The sequence below is a fragment of the Cherax quadricarinatus genome, chromosome 42 (genome assembly GCF_038502225.1).
Source record: "Cherax quadricarinatus isolate ZL_2023a chromosome 42, ASM3850222v1, whole genome shotgun sequence".
NCBI lineage: Eukaryota > Metazoa > Arthropoda > Malacostraca > Decapoda > Parastacidae > Cherax > Cherax quadricarinatus.
In genome coordinates, this window is record NC_091333.1 from 22,629,437 (window position 1) to 22,653,065 (window position 23,629).

The 23,629-nt window shown below is 38.8% G+C and overlaps 1 protein-coding gene across 21 annotated transcripts in view; it reads left to right on the top strand.

Moving 5' to 3' along the window:
- Positions 1-23,629, top strand: part of LOC128695680 (synaptotagmin binding cytoplasmic RNA interacting protein) — a 1,077,764-nt gene that overhangs the window by 244,293 nt on the left and 809,842 nt on the right. For all 21 annotated transcript variants that reach the window (XM_070093417.1, XM_070093416.1, XM_070093430.1 and 18 more), the window contains one exon: positions 6,549-6,709. In XM_070093417.1, the coding sequence (XP_069949518.1) occupies positions 6,549-6,709 (161 nt within the window). The remainder of the gene's footprint in view (positions 1-6,548; positions 6,710-23,629) is intronic.

Sequence of the window (23,629 nt, forward strand, 5' to 3'; positions counted from 1 at the left end):
AGGTAGATGTCGTTTTGATAAGGACCTGCCTCGTATGGGCCAGTAGGCCTTCTGCAGTGTTCCTACATTCTTATGTTCTAATGTTCTTTCACAAGTGCGCTGATATTATTTATACCATTTCTACACTAATGCAGTAGTCTGCATAACAGTAAATCTAGTATTTTTTGCAAGAATAAAAATTCAAAGTGGAAAGCAAAAGAAATATAAGAGGGGGCCTGGAGATGTAGCTAATGAACAGAGAACTTGCTATTTTAGTTCCAGGAATGTCTGTCTTGTTTATTCTGGACCCTATTTGGAAATTGACATCTTTTCAGATTTGTGTGAAATTGGCAAATTTGCCAATTTCTAACCACTTTATTGGATAATTGAAATTGGTAAATGGGTGGTTTCTTTTACTCATTCGATAGAAAAAATGGAGTTCTAGCAAAATAAATATGATTTTTGTCGACTAGTACACAGGAATTGGCCGAAAATAGGGCTCAAAGTGGGCGAAATCATCGATGTGTAAACATCTGCGAGACCGCTAACTTCGTGAGAGCATAATTCAGTAAGTTTTCCATCAAATTTAATACTTTTGGTGTCATTATGATCGGGAAAAGATTCTCTTATGACTTCATAAGAAAAGATTTTTTTTTTTCCGAAAAATTTTCGACCCTGAGAACAAGTTTAGGAGACGGCCTCTTGACCCTGAAAGGGTTAATTAGTGGACACTAAGAGGCCATAATAATTTTAGGGGTCTGGGCAGTGGAAGGGTTAAGGTATGGCAATGATGAGTGGTGTGGCTGAAAGTTTGTAAGTCAGCATTTTGGGGAAATGAGTAATTTTCTATCTAGTTTTCTTTTTTCCGATATATTTTTTTTTTCTGAAATTTGATTGTATGGACATTCCACTTCAGTTTAGAGTTTTGGTCTTCAACTTTTTGTTTTCTATTAGCACTGTTACTTATTGAACTAGGTAACAAAATGGTATTTATGACAAATCATAATCTCCCCTTCCCTGATAAAAAGGCAAGTGTACAGTAGGGCCCCGCTTTACGGCGTTCCGCTAATACGGTGATGTCAAATTATGACCGAAATTTGTTATACGGCAAGCAGTCTTTCAAATACGGCTCGCCCCACCTGGTTTGTTTACATTCTCCGTGACCACATTTATTATGTCAGGAAACTTTCCAAAATTTCAAGTATTTTTAAGTTACTGCGCATTTTAGATGTACTCTGATAATTATACAGTGGACCCCCGACATTCAATATTAATCCGTTTCTGAGAGCTCATCGAATGTCGAAAATATCGAAAGTCGAATTAATTTTCCCCATAAGAAATAATGGAAATCAAATTAATCCTTGCAAGACACACAAAAGTATGAAAAAAAAATTTTACCACATGAAATATTAAGTTTAATGCAATAGAATAATTACAATAATAGAATAATTGACACTTACCTTTAATGAAGATCTGGTGATGATTGATGGGATGGGAGGAGGGAGAGTGTGGATGTTAGTGTTTAGAAGGGGAATCCCCTTCCATTAGGACTTGAACTGGCAGCCTCACCATGCCTTACCACACTGTATGCCAATACGATTCTTATATCTTTCAGACCAACCTTTGCTGGCCTTAAATTCACTCACATCACCACTAGTTGCAGGCAGTTTCTTTACCAAATCATCATGCACTTATGCACTCCGATACACGCACTCCACTTTCGTACTTTGCAATTATCTCTTTCTTCATTTCAATAGTCATTAGCACCTTTTTTCTCGAAGGGTTGGCACTAGAAGCTTTCTTGGGGTCCATGGTTACTTATTTTGCAGAAACAAGCACCAAAAACAGTGATAATATGGAATGCACCGAATGTGTCCTTAGATGCGCGCACACTGGCACACACGGGGCAGTTCAGGCCAAACGTGGACATATCTCGTACGAATTGTATCGAATGTCAGGCTTTCCATCGAATGTTGAGGCGAAATTTTTGCGTTAAAATGCATCGAATGTCAGATTTATCGAATGTCGATGCCATGGAATGTCTGGGGTCCACTGTACTTATGTGTACCTGTACCTAAATATACTTACACACTGTGCTGGTGTGCAGGTACACATTAAAATTGCTAAGTCTCTCTACTCATGGCGCCAATACTACGTAATAATAATCACTCTTCTGCACATTAAATGTCTTATTTTGCATTAATATAGACATTTTCATTAATCCATCTATGATATTTTTCTCAAAATTATATATGAAACCCCTTACATAGCATATAAACATGATACATACACTCACCAAATAAAAATTGATGTAAATATGAGATTTGTTTACAAAGCAGCTGTGTAGCTAGTGTCGGAGGAATTATGTTTTCTCTAGTCAAACTGGAGGATAACTGTAGAAAAATATTCTTTTCCTATGCCTTCACTCTATGTATAGCAATTCAGGACCCTTGTGGGTTAGTGCTTTTTATTTTGATGATGATGATAATAATAATAATAATATATCTTCATTCACTCTAAAAATGGTGTGTTGCTGTTTGTTTATTCTGTACTAACTTGTACAACTTGTACACAATGTAAAAGTATTTGTATTGTGAGGTAATTATTATAATAATGAAAAAAAAAACAAATAAGTGAACAGTATTTAGATAAGGCTAAAGAGGTCTTTGTGGCATTTATAGATTTGGAAAAGGCGTATGACAGGGTGGATAGGGGGGCAATGTGGCAGATGTTGCAGGTGTATGGTGTAGGAGGTAGGTTACTGAAAGCAGTGAAGAGTTTTTACGAGGATAGTGAGGCTCAAGTTAGAGTATGTAGGAAAGAGGGAAATTATTTCCCAGTAAAAGTAGGCCTTAGACAAGGATGTGTGATGTCACCGTGGTTGTTTAATATATTTATAGATGGGGTTGTAAGAGAAGTAAATGCGAGGGTCTTGGCAAGAGGCGTGGAGTTAAAAGATAAAGAATCACACATAAAGTGGGAGTTGTCACAGTTGCTCTTTGCTGATGACACTGTGCTCTTGGGAGATTCTGAAGAGAAGTTGCAGAGATTGGTGGATGACTTTGGTAGGGTGTGCAAAAGAAGAAAATTAAAAGTGAATACAGGAAAGAGTAAGGTTATGAGGATAACAAAAAGATTAGGTGATGAAAGATTGGATATCAGAGAGTATGGAGGAGGTGAATGTACAGTGGACCCCCCCATAACGATTACCTCCGAATGCGACCAATTATGTAAGTGTATTTATGTAAGTGCATTTGTACGTGTATGTTTGGGGGTCTGAAATGGACTAATCTACTTCACAATATTTCTTATGGGAACAAATTCGGTCAGTACTGGCACCTGAACATACTTCTGGAGTGAAAAAATATCGTTAACTGGGGGTCCACTGTATTCAGATATTTGGGAGTGGACGTGTCAGCGGATGGGTCTATGAAAGATGAGGTGAATCATAGAATTGATGAGGGGAAAAGGGTGAGTGGTGCACTTAGGAGTCTGTGGAGACAAAGAACTTTGTCCTTGGAGGCAAAGAGGGGAATGTATGAGAGTATAGTTTTACCAGCACTCTTATATGGGTGTGAAGCATGGGTGATGAATGTTGCAGCGAGGAGAAGGCTGGAGGCAGTGGAGATGTCATGTCTGAGGGCAATGTGTGGTGTGAATATATAATGCAGAGAATTCGTAGTTTGGAAGTTAGGAGGAGGTGCGGGATTACCAAAACTTGTCCAGAGGGCTGAAGAAGGGTTGTTGAGGTGGTTCGGACATGTAGAGAGAAAGGAGCGAAACAGAGTGACTTCAAGAGTGTATCAGTCTGTAGTGGAAGGAAGGCGGGGTAGGGGTCGGCCTAGGAAAGGTTGGAGGGAGGGGGTAAAGGAGGTTTTGTGTGTGAGAGGCTTGGACTTCCAGCAGGCATGCGTGAGCGTGTTTGATAGGAGTGAATGGAGACAAATGGTTTTTAATACTTGACGTGCTGTTGGAGTGTGAGCAAAGTAACATTTATGAAGGGGTTCAGGGAAACCGGCAGGCCGGACTTGAGTCATGGAGATGGGAAGTACAGTGCCTGCACTCTGAAGGAGGGGTGTTAATGTTGCAGTTTAAAAACTGTAGTGTAAAGCACCCTTCTGGCAAGACAGTGATGGAGTGAATGATGGTGAAAGTTTTTCTTTTTCGGGCCACCCTGCATTGGTGGGAATCGGCCAGTGTGATGATGATAAAAAAAAAAAATTCAGCTGCTTTTTGGTCCAAACTGGCAGCCTCGCCATGCCTTATCACACTATGTATGCCACTACGATTCTTAAATCTCTCAAACCAACCTTTGCTGGCCTTAAATTCACTCACATCACCACTAGTTGCTGGCATTTTTCTAATTAAATCCTCATGCAACTTCCTAGCCTTTTCACATATGATCGCTTGAGAGATGCTATCTGTTTTTCGTTTATCCACACCAATAACAGTCTCTCAACATCTTCTATCACTTGCGATCTCAGTTTCGAAAACATAGTTGCACCTTTGGCAAGAACAGCTTCCTTGATTGCCGTTTTCTTGGCCACAATAGTAGCTATGGTTGATTGGGGTTTTGTGTACAACCTGGCCAGCTCGGAGACACGCACTCCACTTTCATACTTAGCAATGATCTCTTTCTTCATATCCATAGTAATTCTCAACCTTTTTGCTGTAGGGTTGGCACTAGAAGCTTTCTTGGGGCCCATGGTGACTTATTTTGCAGGTGCAATCACTAAAAAGTCTGTGATAACATGAATGTTCCCATTGTATGCTTGGATGTTACCGCGGTGGCTAGCTGGCTTGTAAACACTGGCCAGAAGTGGACGCGTCTCAGATGGAACAAATAGTGTTGGTCGAGTTTTTTAGCGCTAGTCGAGGCAAAATTTTTGCGTTAAAATGTATTGCTGGTCGGATTTATCGTTAATCGATGCCATCGTTGGTCGAGGGTCCACTGTAAATGTTTTACAAACTCTTACAAACATACGTGAATGAACTAAAAGTAGACACATGTTAATACGCATTTATTTCGCCTGACCAAGTGATCGCCCACTACCTGTTCAGTTTGTATTCTTACATTGTCTGAACTCTTTATGTCGTTCTCTCTCTCATTTACTCTTTTGTTAACTTGTTGGCTCTCATTGACAGTGGCGTCTAAGTTTAGCTGTGATAAAAAGAGGAGTCGTAAGCCTCTTGCTTTAAGTGCCAAGTTAGAGGATGATGGTGTGCCATTCTGATTTTATTCAATAAACACCCTGCCACTCACCTCTCACACATTAATATTAATATTTTAAGGTAAGTAATAAGTGTACTCTGTGTGTATCTTACCATTTTTTGTGTTTTTAATGCCTGTTTCTGTTGCTGACTTAATATAAGTTGTTGTGAACTTGTTGTCTGGCATTTATTGCATATTTTATATGTCTCTGATAATAATACTTGTGGACCTGTGTGGTAGCCGGGTGGAGGGACAACATTACGTTTTCTTTGCTCAGTCACCAGAGAAAACGTGTGTGAATCTGCGTTTGGCCAGGTCACTCCCCCACTCCGCTTTTGTTTACAATTTTCGGCATGAATTATTCATTACTTCTCCCTTTGTTTATGATGGAACCTAAAGGTAGTTGTTAGAAATGATTAAATTCAGTGAACAAGGTATGTCGATGTTAATAATATGGCTCTGGGCCACAGTGTAGGTAGCCGGTAGGTGTAGCGCAGGCTACACCTACCGGCTACCTACGCTGACTTACTACAAATAAATACTACTTGCCTCTCTTCATATATTAAGACTACAAATATTTTAAGGTAAATAGTGAGTGTACTGTATGTGTATTTTAACTCTCTGGGATGTTTTAAATATCGTATATTACACTTAGGTCACACTACACATACATGTACAAGCATATATATACACACCCCTCTAGGTTTTCTGCTATTTTCTTTCGAGTTCTTGTTCTTGTTTATTTCCTCTTATCTCCATGGGGAAGTGGAACAGAATTCTTCCTCCATAAGCCATGTGTGTCGTAAGAGGCGACTGAAATGCCGGGAGCAAGGGGCTAGTAACCCCTTCTCCTGTATATATTACTAAATTTGAAAGGAGAAACTTTCGTTTTTCCTTTTGGGCCACCCCACCTTGGTGGGATACGGCTGGTACGTTGAAAGAAGAAGAAAGATATTAAATATGAGACGGGGAGCCAGGGCTACCTACACCTGACTTCCTACAAATAAGTACTTCTCCCTACATTAAGATTACAGATAGTTAAAGATAAGTAATGAATGTACTGTGAATGTATTTTACTGTGTGTTATTAATGCCTAGTTCTATTACTAACTTTATATAATTTAGTGTAAACTTGTTGTCTGGCATTTATATGCATTTATAAATGGAAAAAATGGCGTTCTGTCTTCTGACGATGTGTGGTTTCTGGCGACAGCCCGGAACCTAACCCGCCATATAAGTGGGGCCCTACTGTAATTAGTAGGATCTTCAGATAATCAGATTTTCAGATAATCATAAAATTCAGAAGAGACAGTGTTGCTGTAGTATAATTTTTAGTTAACTGTACACTTCTATTACAGCAGACAGCATGGCTGTCAATCCTGGTAAAGGACCAAATGAAGAGAATTTGAAAGCTATTCTGGACCGCTCAGGGTATACACTAGATGTTACAACGGGACAGAGGAAATATGGGGGCCCACCACCTCATTGGGAAGGCCCACCACCGGGTCCAGGATGTGAAGTAAGTTTAATATTTTTTAAGCTAAATTAATTGAAGCATAGGATACATATACTTCACCAAAATCACACAGCAATACTTGCCTCTCTTTATCATTTTCATCTTTTAAGTTTTATCTCCAGTGCCCCATGTTATGTAATGTCTTGTCATATCTACTATACCTTCCCTAACCTTACCCCATCTCATTTTATTTAAGCCTTTCTTGTATTCTTTATTTGTTAAAAGAATAATTACTTTTATTTTATATAGCAGTTTTAAAGTAGAGTAGGACCTCGTTTTACAGCGTTCAGCTGTACTAACATTTCAAACTATGAGCAAATCTCGCTATACGGCTCTCCCCACCTGACTTTCTAATACGGTCACTGCGCCCCACCTGGATTGTTTACATTCTCCATGAGCTCTGCAGCTCTCCATTACGTCTGGAAACTTTTCAAAATTTCAAGGTAGGGAAGTTTTTATTGCATTTATGGATTTAGAAAAGGCATATGATAGAGTGGATAGGGAAGCAATGTGGCAGATGTTGCAAGTATATGGAATAGGTGGTAAGTTATTAAATGCTGTAAAGAGTTTTTATGAGGATAGTGAGGCTCAGGTTAGGGTGTGTAGAAGAGAGGGAGACTATTTCTCGGTAAAAGTAGGTCTTAGACAGGGATGTGTAATGTCACCTTGGTTGTTTAATGTATTTATAGATGGGGTTGTAAAAGTAGTAAATGCTGGAGTGTTCGGGAGAGGGGTGGGATTAAATTACGGGAATTAAATACAAAATGGGAAGTGACACAGTTACTTTTTGCTGATGATACTGTGCTTATGGGAGATTCTAAAGAAAAATTGCAAAGGTTAGTGGATGAGTTTGAGAATGTGTGTAAAGGTAGAAAGTTGAAAGTGAACATAGAGAAGAGTAAGGTGATGAGGGTATCAAATGATTTAGATAAAGAAAAATTGGATATCAAATTGGGGAGGAGGAGTATGGAAGAAGTGAGTGTTTTCAGATACTTGGGAGTTGACGTGTCGGCGGATGGATTTATGAAGGATGAGGTTAATCATAGAATTGATGAGGGAAAAAAGGTGAGTGGTGCGTTGAGGTATATGTGGAGTCAAAAAACGTTATCTATGGAGGCAAAGAAGGGAATGTATGAAAGTATAGTAGTACCAACACTCTTATATGGATGTGAAGCTTGGGTGGTAAATGCAGCAGCGAGGAGACGGTTGGAGGCAGTGGAGATGTCCTGTCTAAGGGCAATGTGTGGTGTAAATATTATGCAGAAAATTCGGAGTGTGGAAATTAGGAGAAGGTGTGGAGTTAATAAAAGCATTAGTCAGAGGGCAGAAGAGGGGTTGTTGAGGTGGTTTGGTCATTTAGAGAGAATGGATCAAAGTAGAATGACATGGAAAGCATATAAATCTATAGGGGAAGGAAAGAGGGGTAGGGGTCGTCCTCGAAAGGGTTGGAAAGAGGGGGTAAAGGAGGTTTTGTGGGCGAGGGGCTTGGACTTCCAGCAAGCGTGCATGAGCATGTTAGATAGGAGTGAATGGAGACGAATGATACTTGGGACCTGACGATCTGTTGGAGTGTGAGCAGGGTAATATTTAGTGAAGGGATTCAGGGAAACCGGTTATTTTCATATAGTCGGACTTGAGTCCTGGAAATGGGAAGTACAATGCCTGCACTTTAAAGGAGTGGTTTGGGATATTGGCAGTTTGGAGGGATATGTTGTGTATCTTTATACGTATATGCTTCTAAACTGTTGTATTCTGGGCACCTCTGCAAAAGCAGTGATAATGTGTGAGTGTGGTGAAAGTGTTGAATGATGAAAGTATTTTCTTTTTGGGGATTTTCTTTCTTTTTTGGGGCCACCCTGCCTCGGTGGGAGACGACCGACTTGTTGAAAAAAAAAAAAATGTGAAATTGGCCAAATTGCCAATTTCTGATAACATTATTGGGTAGTTGAAATGGTTGATTGGGCAGTTTATTGTGCTCTGTCGATAAAATAGAAGTGATACTAGTTAAATCACTAAGAATTTGGTCAACTTGAATAATGTAATTGGCCTGAAATAGGAGTCAGTGGGCAAAATCGCCTATGCGTAAATATTGCTGACGCATCAGAATTTATGATAGCGTAATTTTGTCAATTTACCATCAAATTTCGTAGTTTTTGTTTTATTACCTTAAGAGAAAGATTCTCTACCATTTCATAAGAAAAAACATATTTTTTTTTAAATTATTGGGGTTTATTATTATTAGTAGTATTGACGTACCTTGTTCATTGAGTTCAATCATTTCTTAAGCTACCACAAGAGATGCTAAAAATGTAAACACAGATGAACACTCCAGCTAACCCCAAACTTCCTTCATACTTCTTTCATTTTTCTCTTATTTTTCCTCTTGCAAGTGCTGCTGCACTTTAACTGTATCTTGTACAGTGGACCCCCGACATTCGATGGCATCGACATTCGATAAATCCGACATTCGATGCATTATAACGTAAAAATTTTGCCTCGACATTCGATACGATTTGTACGAGACGTGTCCACGTGTGGCCTGAACTGCCGCATGTCTACCAGTGTTTAACCCTTTCAGAGTCCGTCCCGTAGATCTACGGCTTTATGTTCAGGGTCCAAACCGTAGATCTACGTCATGAGCTCAGCTCACTCTGATAAACTGTGAGTGGTAAATTTGGGCCTAGATATGAGAGAATACATCTATGTGGTATGTGTGCACCACATAAAACAAATCCTGCAGCACACTGTGTATAATGAGAGAAAAAAAACTGAGACCGTGATTTTCGATTAAAACAGCGACTTTGCAGTGTTTTTTCGTATGTTTTTTATAGTTGTATTTGTGATTTCTTGGTCTCATTTCATAGAATGGAAGACATATCACAGAAATAGAGATGATTTTGATTGGTGTTCGCACTGGAAATGGCTTGAAACTGAGCTCAAAGTGGCGAAAATGTTAAATTTTTGCCGATGTTCAAGAGTAAACAAACGACCTCACACGTCTTATACACGCCAGCTGGTGAGTCTAATATACATTCACAAATGTGGTGATGATATTTATACAATTATTACAATATTGCATAACAGTAAATCTTCTATTTTTTGGTGTGAATAAAAATTCATTATGTGAATAAAAATTCAAAATGGAATTTATTTGTAAAGCCTCAAAACATAACTAATGAACAGCGGAAATGTTAGTTTAGTGCCAGGAATACCTACATTGTTTATTCTGGACCCTGTTTTGAAATTGGAATATTTTGAACTTTGTGTTAAATTGGCCAAATTACCAATTTCCGGTCACTTTATTTTGTAGTTGAAATGGTTGACTTGGCGATTTCTTGTGCTCAATCGATAGAATAGAAGTAATACTAGTGAAATAGCTAAGAATTTGGTCGACTGGAATAATGTAATTGGCCTAAAATGGGAGTCAAAGTCGGCAAAATCGCCGATTCGTAAATATCGCTGGCACATCAAAATTCACGAGAGCATAATTTCGTCAATTTTCCATCAAAATTCGTACTTTTTGTTTTATTACCTTCACAAAAAGATTCTCTACCATTTCATAAGAAAAAATAAAAAAAAATTTTTTTTTGAAAATTCTTGGACACTGGGGCACCACTTCAGATTTTGGCCTTGGACCCTGAAAGGGTTAAAAACCAGCCAGTGTGCGCGCATCTAAGGATACATTCGGTGCATTCCATATTATCCATATTATCACTGTTTTTGGTGCTTGTTTCTGCAAAATAAGTAACCATGGGCCTTAAGAAAGCTTCTAGTGCCAACCCTTCGAGGAAAAAAGGTGCTAATGACTATTGAAATGAAGAAAGATAATTGCAAAGTACGAAAGTGGAGTGCGTGTGTCAGAGTGCATGATGATTTGGTAAAGAAATTGCCTGCAATTAGGGTGATGTGAGTGAATTTAAGGCCAGCAAAGGTTCGTTTGAAAGATTTAAGAATCGTTGTGGCATACACAGTGTGGTAAGGCATGGTGAGGCTGCCAGTTCAAGTCCTAATGGAAGGGGATTCCCCTTCTAAACACTAACACCATCCACACGCTCCCCTCCTCCCATCCCATCAATCATCACCAGATCTTCATTAAAGGTAAGTGTCAATTATTCTATTGTTATTAATCTATTGTTATTGTTGTTATTGTAATTATTTTATTGCATTAAACTTAATACAGTAGGGCCCCGCTTTACGGCGTTTCGCTTTACGGCATTACGCTAATACGGTCATTTCAAATTATGACCAAAACTCGCTATACGGCTCCCCCCACCTGACTTTCTAATACGGTCACTGCGCCCCACCTGGTTTGTTTACATTCTCTGTGAGATCCGTAAGCACTAAGTCTCTCCATTATGTCTGGAAACAACAAAATTTTAAGTGTTTTTAAAAGTTATTTCATATTTTATATATACTCTGATAATTATACTTATGTATACCTGTACTTGAAAGATCTGTACAAGTCTGTTGAGTATACCTGGTAAAGTGTATGGTAGAGTTATTATTGAAAGAATTAAGAGTAAGATGGAGAATAGGATAGCAGATGAACAAGGAGGCTTTAGGAAAGGTAGGGGGTGTGTGGACCAGGTGTTTACAGTGAAACATATAAGTGAACAGTATTTAGATAAGGCTAAAGAGGTTTTTGTGGCATTTATGGATTTGGGAAAGGCGTATGACAGGGTGGATAGGGGGGGCAATGTGGCAGATGTTGCAGGTGTATGGTGTAGGAGGTAGGTTACTGAAAGCAGTGAAGAGTTTTAACGAGGATAGTGAGGCTCAAGTTAGAGTATGTAGGAAAGAGGGAAATTATTTCCCAGTAAAAGTAGGCCTTAGACAAGGATGTGTGATGTCACCATGGTTGTTTAAAATATTTATAGATGGGGTTGTAAGAGAAGTAAATGCGAGAGTCTTGGCAAGAGGCGTGGAGTTAAAAGATAAAGAATCACACATAAAGTGGGAGTTGTCACAGTTGCTCTTTGCAGATGACACTGTGCTCTTGAGAGATTATGAAGAGAAGTTGCAGAGATTGGTGGATGAATTTGGTAGGGTGTGCAAAAGAAGAAAATTAAAAGTGAATACAGGAAAGAGTAAGGTTATGAGGATAACAAAAAGATTAGGTGATGAAAGATTGGATATCAGATTGGAGGGAGAGAGTATGGAGGAGGTGAATGTATTCAGATATTTGGGAGTGGACGTGTCAGCGGATGGGTCTATGAAAGATGAGGTGAATCATAGAATTGATGAGGGGGAAAAGGGTGAGTGGTGCACTTAGGAGTCTGTGGAGACAAAGAACTTTGTCCTTGGAGGCAAAGAGGGGAATGTATGAGAGTATGGTTTTACCAACGCTCTTATATGGGTGTGAAGCATGGGTGATGAACGTTGCAGCGAGGAGAAGGCTGGAGGCAGTGGAGATGTCATGTCTGAGGGCAATGTGTGGTGTGAATATAATGCAGAGAATTCATAGTTTGTAAGTTAGGAGGAGGTGCAGAATTACCAAAACTGTTGTCCAGAGGGCTGAGGAAGGGTTGTTGAGGTGGTTCGGACATGTAGAGAGAATGGAGCGAAACAGAGTGACTTCAAGAGTGTATCAGTCTGTAGTGGAAGGAAGGCGGGGTAGGGGTCGGCCGAGGAAAGGTTGGAGGGAGGGGGTAAAGGAGGTTTTGTGTTCGAGGGGCTTGGACTTCCAGCAGGCATGCGTGAGCGTGTTTGATAGGAGTGAATGGAGACAAATGGTTTTTAATACTTGACGTGCTGTTGGAGTGTGAGCAAAGTAACAGTTTATGAAGGGGTTCTGGGAAACCGGCAGGCCGGACTTGAGTCCTGGAGATGCGAAGTACAGTGCCTGCACTCTGAAGGAGGGGTGTTAATGTTGCAGTTTAAAAACTGTAGTGTAAAGCACCCTTCTGGCAAGACAGTGATGGAGTGAATGATGGTGAAAGTTTTTCTTTTTCGGGCCACCCTGCCTTGGTGGGAATCGGCCACTGTGATAATAAAAAAATAATACCTGTACTTAAATAAACTTACATACTGTGCTGCCATGCAGGTACACATTAAAATCAGCAAGAGTGTTTTATGTCTCCAGACGTCATAATAGTAATGATAATAATCACAGAGTCTCATTTAAATGTAGTATATTACGTTAATATACACATTTTCATTAATCCATCTATGATAATTTTTCAAAATTATATAATAAACACGATGCATAACATATAAATATGATAAATACACCCCACAGTAGAATAAATACACATAAATATGAGATGTGGTAGTAGACGACTTGCACAAGTGACGCCATATTAGAAATAATAATAATAATAATAATAGTAATAATCACCAAGTCTCATTAAATGTCGTATATTACGTTAATATACACATTTTCATTAATCCATCCATGATATTTTTTCAAAATTATATAATAAACACGATACATAACATATGAAGATGATAAATACACCCACAATAGAATAAATAAACATAAATATGAGATGTGGTAGCCAGATAACTTGTACAAGTGATGCCAAGTATAACATTTTCTCTAATCTAACATAAGAGAAAATGTGTTACTGGGGGTAACTAGAAAATTATTCCTTTTGTATGTATGTAAGTAAGTTTATTCAGATATACACAAATACAGTTACATAGATTATCATACATAACAGCATATGTGTAGAGAACCCAGGATAACCCAAAAAAGTCAGACAGAGTGACTTATTTCCATTGCCTTCACTCAGAGCATCATTTCTTCTTAAAATGATGTTACATGAGAATGGGAGTGTTCTTCTTTATTTATTCTACCATATCAATGTAGAGACAACTTGTACACAATGTAACTTGTACACAAACCAGACGTGTACACTTTGATTACAAAACTTACCTTTGCCTGGTTTGTTTACATAACTCTGCGCCTGTCCTCTCTCATGCACTCATTCTTTCTCTCTCTCATTTATTCGTTTTATCTCATTTACTTACTCCTGACCCTACATTAAGACTACAAATATTTTTAGGTAAGTAATGAGTGAACTGTATATGCATTTTATCACTCTAGGAGGCTTAAATGTAATAGAATATTATGTGTAGGTGGGGTGGCCTGGTATGGTAGCCCGACTGACTACCATACATACCACACTTGATTTCTTACAATAAATACTACAGGTCTCCCTCAACATTCGCGAGGGTTAGGGGATCAAGAGCCTTGCGAATGTTGAAAAACCGTGAATGTTTGGTGCCCCAATATATTGTAGGGAAATATATTACAATACTGCTTCCTTAACTTGTTGAACCATGAATAATCATAAAATATATGAAAACGTCGTAAATTGTACTAAATATGTACATGTTATGCTTTAATAATGTATGTTATTTAATAACATGTATGTTAACAACATGTATGTTAACAACATGTATGTTATTAAATAACACAGACTCCACCACTGCCTCCACCACTGCGAGTCCCTACTACCCTCCCTCCGACCCCCGCAACTGGCAGCCAGCCCTACCACCACTCAGTGTGGTGAGTGTTTTGTTTGTTCATTATTTGCTATTAAACTACAGAATAAATAATGTAAACTCATCCATGACCGCATATTGGAATGGCTATTAGGAAAGGTATTAGACGGTAACATCATGTGTTTACTCTTGAACACTGCAAAGAATCGAACATTTCTGCTATTGCTAATAATAACAATAATAATAATAATAATAATAATAATAATAAATACGATATAATTGAAGAAGGAAATTGTACAAAAATACGAGGGAGTGGTTGACACATCGTCAGTGTGACTTTGTTTATGCTGGAGTGAACATTAGTCTCCCTGCTCTTCCAAACATTTCACAGTAATTCAGCAGTTGAGGCAGTGGTATTTAATAACATATATGTTATAAATAATAATAGTACATGTTATTATTAATAACATGTATTATTATTAACATGTATGTATTTAATAACATATATGTTATAAATAATAATAGTACATATTATTAATAACATGTATTATTATTAACATGTATCTTATTAAATACCATTGCCTCAATCACTGCCTCTACCACTCCAGTCACACTCAATCTACAAGCACCAAACACAATGAATTATTGTGAAATGTTTGGAAGAGCAGGGAGACTAATGTTCACTCCAGCATAAACAAAGTCACACTGACAATGTGTCAACCACTCCCTCGTATTTTTGTACAATTTCCTTCTTCAATTATATCATATTTATTATTATTATTATTATTATTATTATTATTATTATTATTATTACTACTACTGCTACTACTATTGTTATTATTAGCTGTAGCAGAAATGTTTAATTCTTTGCAGTGTTAAAGAGTAAACGCATGATGTCACCGTCTAATACATGTTCGAATAGCCATTCCAATATGCAGTCATGAATGGGTTTACATTATTTATACTGTAGTTTAATAGCAAATAATGAATAAACAAAACACTCACCACACTGAGTGGTGGGAGGGCTGGCTGCCAGTTGCGGGGGTCGGAGGGAGGGTAGTAGGGACTCGCAGGTGGCGGGAAACTTAAATATGATTTGGCGGCTGGGAATTTGGTGGCTGGGAATTTGGCGGTTGGGAATTCGCAAATGTGTGAAGCCCGTGAAAGTTGAAAACGTGAATGTTGAGGGAGACCTGTACTTGTCTCACCCTAGATTAAGACTATAAATATTTTAAGGTAAGTAATGAGTGCACTATGTGTGTATTGTACTTTTTTATTGTTTTTTGATGCCTAGTTGCATTGCTAACTTAATATATGTTAGTGTAAACTTGTTATCTAGTATTTGTATGCATTTGTAAGTGGAAAAAAAGGGTGTTCCACTTTACGGAGATTTCCGCTTTACGGCGATAGCCTGGAACCTAACCTGCCGTATAAGTGGGGCCCTACTGTATTTCATGAGGTAAATTTTTTTTTTCATACTTTTGTGTGTCTTGCATGGATTAATTTGATTTCCATTATTTATTATGGGGAAAATTAATTCGACTTACGATATTTTCGACATTCGGTGAGCTCTCAGGAACGGATTAATATCGAATGTCGGGGGTCCACTGTACTATGGGGTGCACAATAGTTAGAAGTGCAGCAGCACTTGGAAAAGGAAAAATAAGACGAAAGTTGAAGAAGTACAAAAGAAGTACATTGTAAAGGGGTTAGCTGGTGCGTTTGGCTATGTTTATATTCTTGGCGTCTCTCATGGCATCTTAAGAAATGATTGAACTCAGTGAACAAGGTATGTTGCTGGAAAAAATGATGATAATTGTTCTGGAGCACTTTAAATGTTAGCTTCAAAACCTATTTGAAATACAGTGGACCCCCGGTTAACGATATTTTTTCACTCCAGAAGTATGTTCAGGTGCCAGTACTGACCGAATTTGTTCCCATAGGAAATATTGTGAAGTAGATTAGTCCATTTCAGACCCCCAAACATACACGTACAAACGCACTTACATAAATACACTTACATTATTGGTCACATTCGGAGGTAATCGTTATGCGGGGGTCCACTGTACAGTGGAACCTCTACTTGCGAGCGTGTCCACGTGCGAGTTTTTCCAAATACGAGCAGTCAATGGGTCGATTTTTTGCTTCCATACGGGAGCAAAATTTCCACAAGCGAGCAGACCTCAAGGCAGGTTCCTTGACACTGGTGAGGGGCTCTTGCTCTTGATCTCGGGAATTATATCTCATTTGTTTGTTGGACTGTCTTATTGAAACTTGGGCAATGTATGATGGAAAGATGCTTCTTAATGTACACCAAAAATGGAAGAAATCTAAGCATAAATAATGGAGCTCACTTCTCAGCAATTAGCCACCCCTTAGTGGTAATTTCGAATGGTTTTTATGGATGTATTCTCGTTTTTTGGTCTCATTTGATAGAATGGAAGATAAATTACAGAAATAGATATGATTTTGATTGCTTTCATGACGAAAAGTACCTTGAAATAGAGCTCAACCTAGGAGAAATGGTCCATTGCTTGGCTGTTTCAGTGTAAACAAATGATGTCACAGTAAATCTTATATTTTTTGTGTGAATAAATATTACAAATTATTTATATAATAATAATGATAATAATAATAATAATAATATTGAAAGAAATCTAAGCATAAATAGTGGAGCTCACTTCTCAGCAATTAGCCACCCCTTAGTGGTATTTTCGTATGGTTTTTATGGTTGTATTCTCATTTTTTTGGGTCTCATTTGATAGAACGGAAGATATATTACAGAAATAGATATGATTTTGATTGCTTTCATGACGAAAAGTGCCTTGAAATTGAGCTCAACGTAGGAGAAATGGTCCATTGCTTGGCTGTTTGAATGTAAACAAATGATGTCACTGTCCATTCCAATATGCAGTCATGAATGGGTTGACATATTTATACAATTATTGCAATGATGAATAACAGTAAATCTTATATTTTTGTGTGAATAAAAATTACAAATAATTTATGTAATAATAATAATAATAATAATAATAATAATAATGATGATGATAATAATATGTATAATAATGATAAGAGGATAAATAAGTATACACGATATGATGTAGGGCGAAATGACAGTAGTTTGTTGGATTATGTATTGGTAGATAAAAGACTGTTGAGTAGACTTCAGGATGTACATGTTTATAGAGGGGCCACAGATATATCAGATCACTTTCTAGTTGTAGCTATACTGAGAGTAAAAGGTAGATGGGATACAAGGAGAATAGAAGCATCAGGGAAGAGAGAGGTGAAGGTTTATAAACTAAAAGAGAAGGTAGTTAGGGTAAGATATAAACAGCTATTGGAGGATAGATGGGCTAATGAGAGCATAGGCAATGGGGTCGAAGAGGTATGGGGTAGGTTTAAAAATGTAGTGTTAGAGTGTTCAGCAGAAGTTTGTGGTTACAGGAAAGTGGGTGCAGGAGGGAAGAGGAGCGATTGGTGGAATGATGATGTAAAGAGAGTAGTAAGGGAGAAAAAGTTAGCATATGAGAAGTTTTTACAAAGTAGAAGTGATGCAAGGAGGGAAGAGTATATGGAGAAAAAGAGAGAAGTTAAGAGAGTGGTGAAGCAATGTAAAAAGAGAGCAAATGAGAGAGTGGGTGAGATGTTATCAACAAATTTTGTTGAAAATAAGAAAAAGTTTTGGAGTGAGATTAACAAGTTAAGAAAGCCTAGAGAACAAATGGATTTGTCAGTTAAAAATAGGAGAGGAGAGTTATTAAATGGAGAGTTAGAGGTATTGGGAAGATGGAAGGAATATTTTGAGGAATTGTTAAATGTTGATGAAGATAGGGAAGCTGTGATTTCGTGTATAGGGCAAGGAGGAATAACATCTTGTAGGAGTGAGGAAGAGCCAGTTGTGAGTGTGGGGGAAGTTCGTGAGGCAGTAGGTAAAATGAAAGGGGGTAAGGCAGCCGGGATTGATGGGATAAAGATAGAAATGTTAAAAGCAGGTGGGGATATAGTTTTGGAGTGGTTGGTGCAATTATTTAATAAATGTATGGAAGAGGGTAAGGTACCTAGGGATTGGCAGAGAGCATGCATAGTTCCTTTGTATAAAGGCAAAGGGGATAAAAGAGAGTGCAAAAATTATAGGGGGATAAGTCTGTTGAGTGTACCTGGTAAAGTGTATGGTAGAGTTATAATTGAAAGAATTAAGAGTAAGACGGAGAATAGGATAGCAGATGAACAAGGAGGCTTTAGGAAAGGTAGGGGGTGTGTGGACCAGGTGTTTACAGTGAAACATATAAGTGAACAGTATTTAGATAAGGCTAAAGAGGTCTTTGTGGCATTTATGGATTTGGAAAAGGCGTATGACAGGGTGGATAGGGGGGCAATGTGGCAGATGTTGCAAGTGTATGGTGTAGGAGGTAGGTTACTGAAAGCAGTGAAGAGTTTTTACGAGGATAGTGAGGCTCAAGTTAGAGTATGTAGGAAAGAGGGAAATTTTTTCCCAGTAAAAGTAGGCCTTAGACAAGGATGTGTGATGTCACCGTGGTTGTTTAATATATTTATAGATGGGGTTGTAAGAGAAGTAAATGCGAGGGTCTTGGCAAGAGGCGTGGAGTTAAAAGATAAAGAATCACACACAAAGTGGGAGTTGTCACAGCTGCTCTTTGCTGATGACACTGTGCTCTTGGGAGATTCTGAAGAGAAGTTGCAGAGATTGGTGGATGAATTTGGTAGGGTGTGCAAAAGAAGAAAATTAAAGGTGAATACAGGAAAGAGTAAGGTTATGAGGATAACAAAAAGATTAGGTGATGAAAGATTGAATATCAGATTGGAGGGAGAGAGTATGGAGGAGGTGAACGTATTCAGATATTTGGGAGTGGACGTGTCAGCGGATGGGTCTATGAAAGATGAGGTGAATCATAGAATTGATGAGGGAAAAAGAGTGAGTGGTGCACTTAGGAGTCTGTGGAGACAAAGAACTTTGTCCTTGGAGGCAAAGAGGGGAATGTATGAGAGTATAGTTTTACCAACGCTCTTATATGGGTGTGAAGCGTGGGTGATGAATGTTGCAGCGAGGAGAAGGCTGGAGGCAGTGGAGATGTCATGTCTGAGGGCAATGTGTGGTGTGAATATAATGCAGAGAATTCGTAGTTTGGAAGTTAGGAGGAGGTGCGGGATTACCAAAACTGTTGTCCAGAGGGCTGAGGAAGGGTTGTTTAGGTGGTTCGGACATGTAGAGAGAATGGAGCGAAACAGAATGACTTCAAGAGTGTATCAGTCTGTAGTGGAAGGAAGGCGGGGTAGGGGTCGGCCTAGGAAGGGTTGGAGGGAGGGGGTAAAGGAGGTTTTGTGTGCGAGGGGCTTGGACTTCCAGCAGGCATGCGTGAGCGTGTTTGATAGGAGTGAATGGAGACAAATGGTTTTTAATACTTGACGTGCTGTTGGAGTGTGAGCAAAGTAACATTTATGAAGGGATTCAGGGAAACCGGCAGGCCGGACTTGAGTCCTGGAGATGGGAAGTACAGTGCCTGCACTCTGAAGGAGGGGTGTTAATGTTGCAGTTTAAAAACTGTAGTGTAAAGCACCCTTCTGGCAAGACAGTGATGGAGTGAATGATGGTGAAAGTTTTTCTTTTTCGGGCCACCCTGCCTTGGTGGGAATCGGCCGGTGTGATAATAAAAAAAAATGATAATAAATAAAATAATGATATGAATAATAACAATACAGTGGACCCCCGCATAACGATCACCTCCAAATGCGACCAATTATGTAAGTGTATTTATGTAAGTGCGTTTGTACGTGTATGTTTGGGGGTCTGAAATGGACTAATCTACTTCACAATATTCCTTAGGGGAACAAATTTCTGTCAGTACTGGCACCTGAACATACTTCTGGAGTGAAAAAATATCGTTAACCGGGGGTCCACTGTACATAGTATAATAATAATAATAATAATAATAATAATAATAATAATTATTTAGTTGTAGCTACAGTTAGAGTAAGAGGTAGATGGGAAAAGAGCAAAGTGGCAACAACAAGTAAGAGGGAGGTGAAAGTGTATAAACTAAGGGAGGAGGAAGTTCGGGTGAGATATAAGCGACTATTGGCAGAAAGGTGGGCTAGTGCAAAGATGAGTAGTGGGGGGGTTGAAGAGGGTTGGAATAGTTTTAAAAAAGCAGTATTAGAATGTGGGGCAGAAGTTTGTGGTTATAGGAGGGTGGGGGCAGGAGGAAAGAGGAGTGATTGGTGGAATGATGAAGTAAAGGGTGTGATAAAAGAGAAAAAGGTAGCTTATGAGAGGTTTTTACAAAGCAGAAGTGTTATAAGAAGAGCAGAGTATATGGAGAGTAAAAGAAAGGTAAAGAGAGTGGTGAGAGAGTGCAAAAGGAGAGCAGATGATAGAGTGGGAGAGGCACTGTCAAGAAATTTTAATGAAAATAAGAAAAATTTTTGGAGTGAGGTAAACAAGTTAAGAAAGCCTAGGGAAAGTATGGATTTGTCAATTAAAAACAGAGTAAGGGAGGTAGTAGATGGGGAGATAGAGGTATTAGGTAGATGGCAAGAATATTTTGAGGAACTTTTAAATGTTAAGGAAGAAAGGGAGGCGGTAATTTCATGCACTGGTCAGGGAGGTATACCATCTTTTAGGAGTGAAGAAGAGCAGAATGTAAGTGTGGGGGAGGTACGTAAGGCATTACGTAAAATGAAAGGGGGTAAAGCAGCTGGAACTGATGGGATCATGACAGAAATGTTAAAAGCAGGGGGGGATATAGTGTTGGAGTGGTTGGTACTTTTGTTTAATAAATGTATGAAAGAGGGGAAGGTACCTAGGGATTGGCGGAGAGCATGTATAGTCCCTTTATATAAAGGGAAAGGGGACAAAAGAGACTGTAAAAATTATAGAGGAATACGTTTACTGAGTATACCAGGAAAAGTGTACGGTAGGGTTATAATTGAAAGAATTAGAGGTAAGACAGAATGTAGGATTGCGGATGAGCAAGGAGGTTTCAGAGTGGGTAGGGGATGTGTAGATCAAGTGTTTACATTGAAGCATATATGTGAACAGTATTTAGATAAAGGTAGGGAAGTTTTTATTGCATTTATGGATTTAGAAAAGGCATATGATAGAGTGGATAGAGGAGCAATGTGGCAGATGTTGCAAGTATATGGAATAGGTAGTAAGTTATTAAATGCTGTAAAGAGTTTTTATGAGGATAGTGAGGCTCAGGTTAGGGTGTGTAGAAGAGAGGGAGACTACTTCCCGGTAAAAGTAGGTCTTAGACAGGGATGTGTAATGTCACCATGGTTGTTTAATATATTTATGGATGGGGTTGTAAAGGAAGTAAATGCTAGGGTGTTCGGGAGAGGGGTGGGATTAAATTATGGGGAATCAAATTCAGAATGGGAATTGATACAGTTACTTATTGCTGATGATACTGTGCTTATGGGAGATTCTAAAGAAAAATTGCGAAGGTTAGTGGATGAGTTTGGGAATGTGCGTAAAGGTAGAAAGTTGAAAATGAACATAGAAAAGAGTAAGGTGATGAGGGTGTCAAATGATTTAGATAAAGAAAAATTGGATATCAAATTGGGGAGGAGGAGTATGCAAGAAGTGAATGTTTTCAGATACTTGGGAGTTGACGTGTCGGCGGATGGATTTATGAAGGATGAGGTTAATCATAGAATTGATGAGGGAAAAAAGGTGAGTGGTGTGTTGAGGTATATGTGGAGTCAAAAAACGTTATCTATGGAGGCAAAGAAGGGAATGTATGAAAGTATAGTAGTACCAACACTCTTATATGGGTGTGAAGCTTGGGTGGTAAATGCAGCAGCGAGGAGACAGTTGGAGGCAGTGGAGATGTCCTGTTTAAGGGCAGTGTGTGGTGTAAATATTATGCAGAAAATTCGGAGTGTGGAATTTAGGAAAAGGTGTGGAGTTAATAAAAGTATTAGTCAGAGGGCAGAAGAGGGGTTGTTGAGGTGGTTTGGTCATTTAGAGAGAATGGATCAAAGTAGAATGACATGGAAAGCATGTAAATCTATAGGGAAAGGAAGGCGGGGTAGGGGTCGTCCTCGAAAGGGTTGAAGAGAGGGGGTAAAGGAGGTTTTGTGGGCAAGGGGCTTGGACTTCCAGCAAGCGTGCGTGAGCGTGTTAAATAGGAGTGAATGGGGACGAATGGTACTTGGGACCTGACGATCTGTTGGAGTGTGAGCAGGGTAATATTTAGTGAAGGGATTCAGGGAAACCGGTTATTTTCATATAGTCGGACTTGAGTCCTGGAAATGGGAAGTACAATGCCTGCACTTTAAAGGAGGGGTTTGGGATATTGGCAGTTTGGAGGGATATGTTGTGTATCTTTATATGTGTATGCTTCTAAACTGTTGTATTCTGAGCACCTCTGCAAAAACAGTGATAATGTGCGAGTGTGGTGAAAGTGTTGAATGATGATGAAAGTATTTTCTTTTTGGGGATTTTCTTTCTTTTTTGGGTCACCCTGCCTCGGTGAGAGACGGCCGACTTGTTGAAAAAGAAAAATAAATAAATAATAATAATAATACAGTGGACCCCCGGTTCGCGATATTAATCTGTTCCTGAGAGCTCATCGTAAACCAAAATTATCGAAAAGTGAATCAATTTTCCCCATAAGAAATAATGGAAATCAAATTAATCCGTGCGAGACACCCAAAAGTATGAAAAAAAAAGAACTTTTACCACTTGAAATATTAAGTTTAATGCAATAGAATAATTACAATAACAACAATAACAATAGAATAATAACAATAGAATAATTGACACTTACCTTTAATGAAGATCTGGTGATGATTGATGGGATGGGAGGAGGGGAGTGTGTTGAACCTATTGTTTAGAAGGGGAATCCCCCTCCATTAGGACTTGAGGTAGCTTTTCCTCCTGAGTAATGTAGGTCCTGCTTGGCAATTTCTTCATAAACAGGCCTGTTTTGCCACAATTAAACACTTGTTCAGGTTTCAATCCTTCAGCCTCTATGTACTCCTTGAATTCATGAACATATTTTTCAGCCGCTTTGTTTTCTGAACTGGCAGCCTCGCCATGCCTAATCACACTTATGTATGCCACTACGATTCTTAAATCTTTCAAACCAACCTTTGCTGGCCTTAAATTCACTCACATCACCACTAGTTGCAGGCAATTTCTTTACCAAATCGTCATGCAACTGACTAGCTTTTTCACAAATGATTGCTGGAGAGATGCTATCTCCTCCTATCTGTTTTTCATTTATCCACGCCAATAACAGTCTCTCAGCATTTTCTAACACTTGCAGTCACTGTTTCGTAATCACAGTTGCATCTTTTGCAAGAACAGCTTCCTTGATTGCCGTTTTCCTGCTCATTATAGTAGAGATGGTTGATTGGGGTTTACTATACAACCTGACCAGCTCCGATACACACACTCCACTTTCATACTTTGCAATTATCTCTCTCTTCATTTTAATAGTC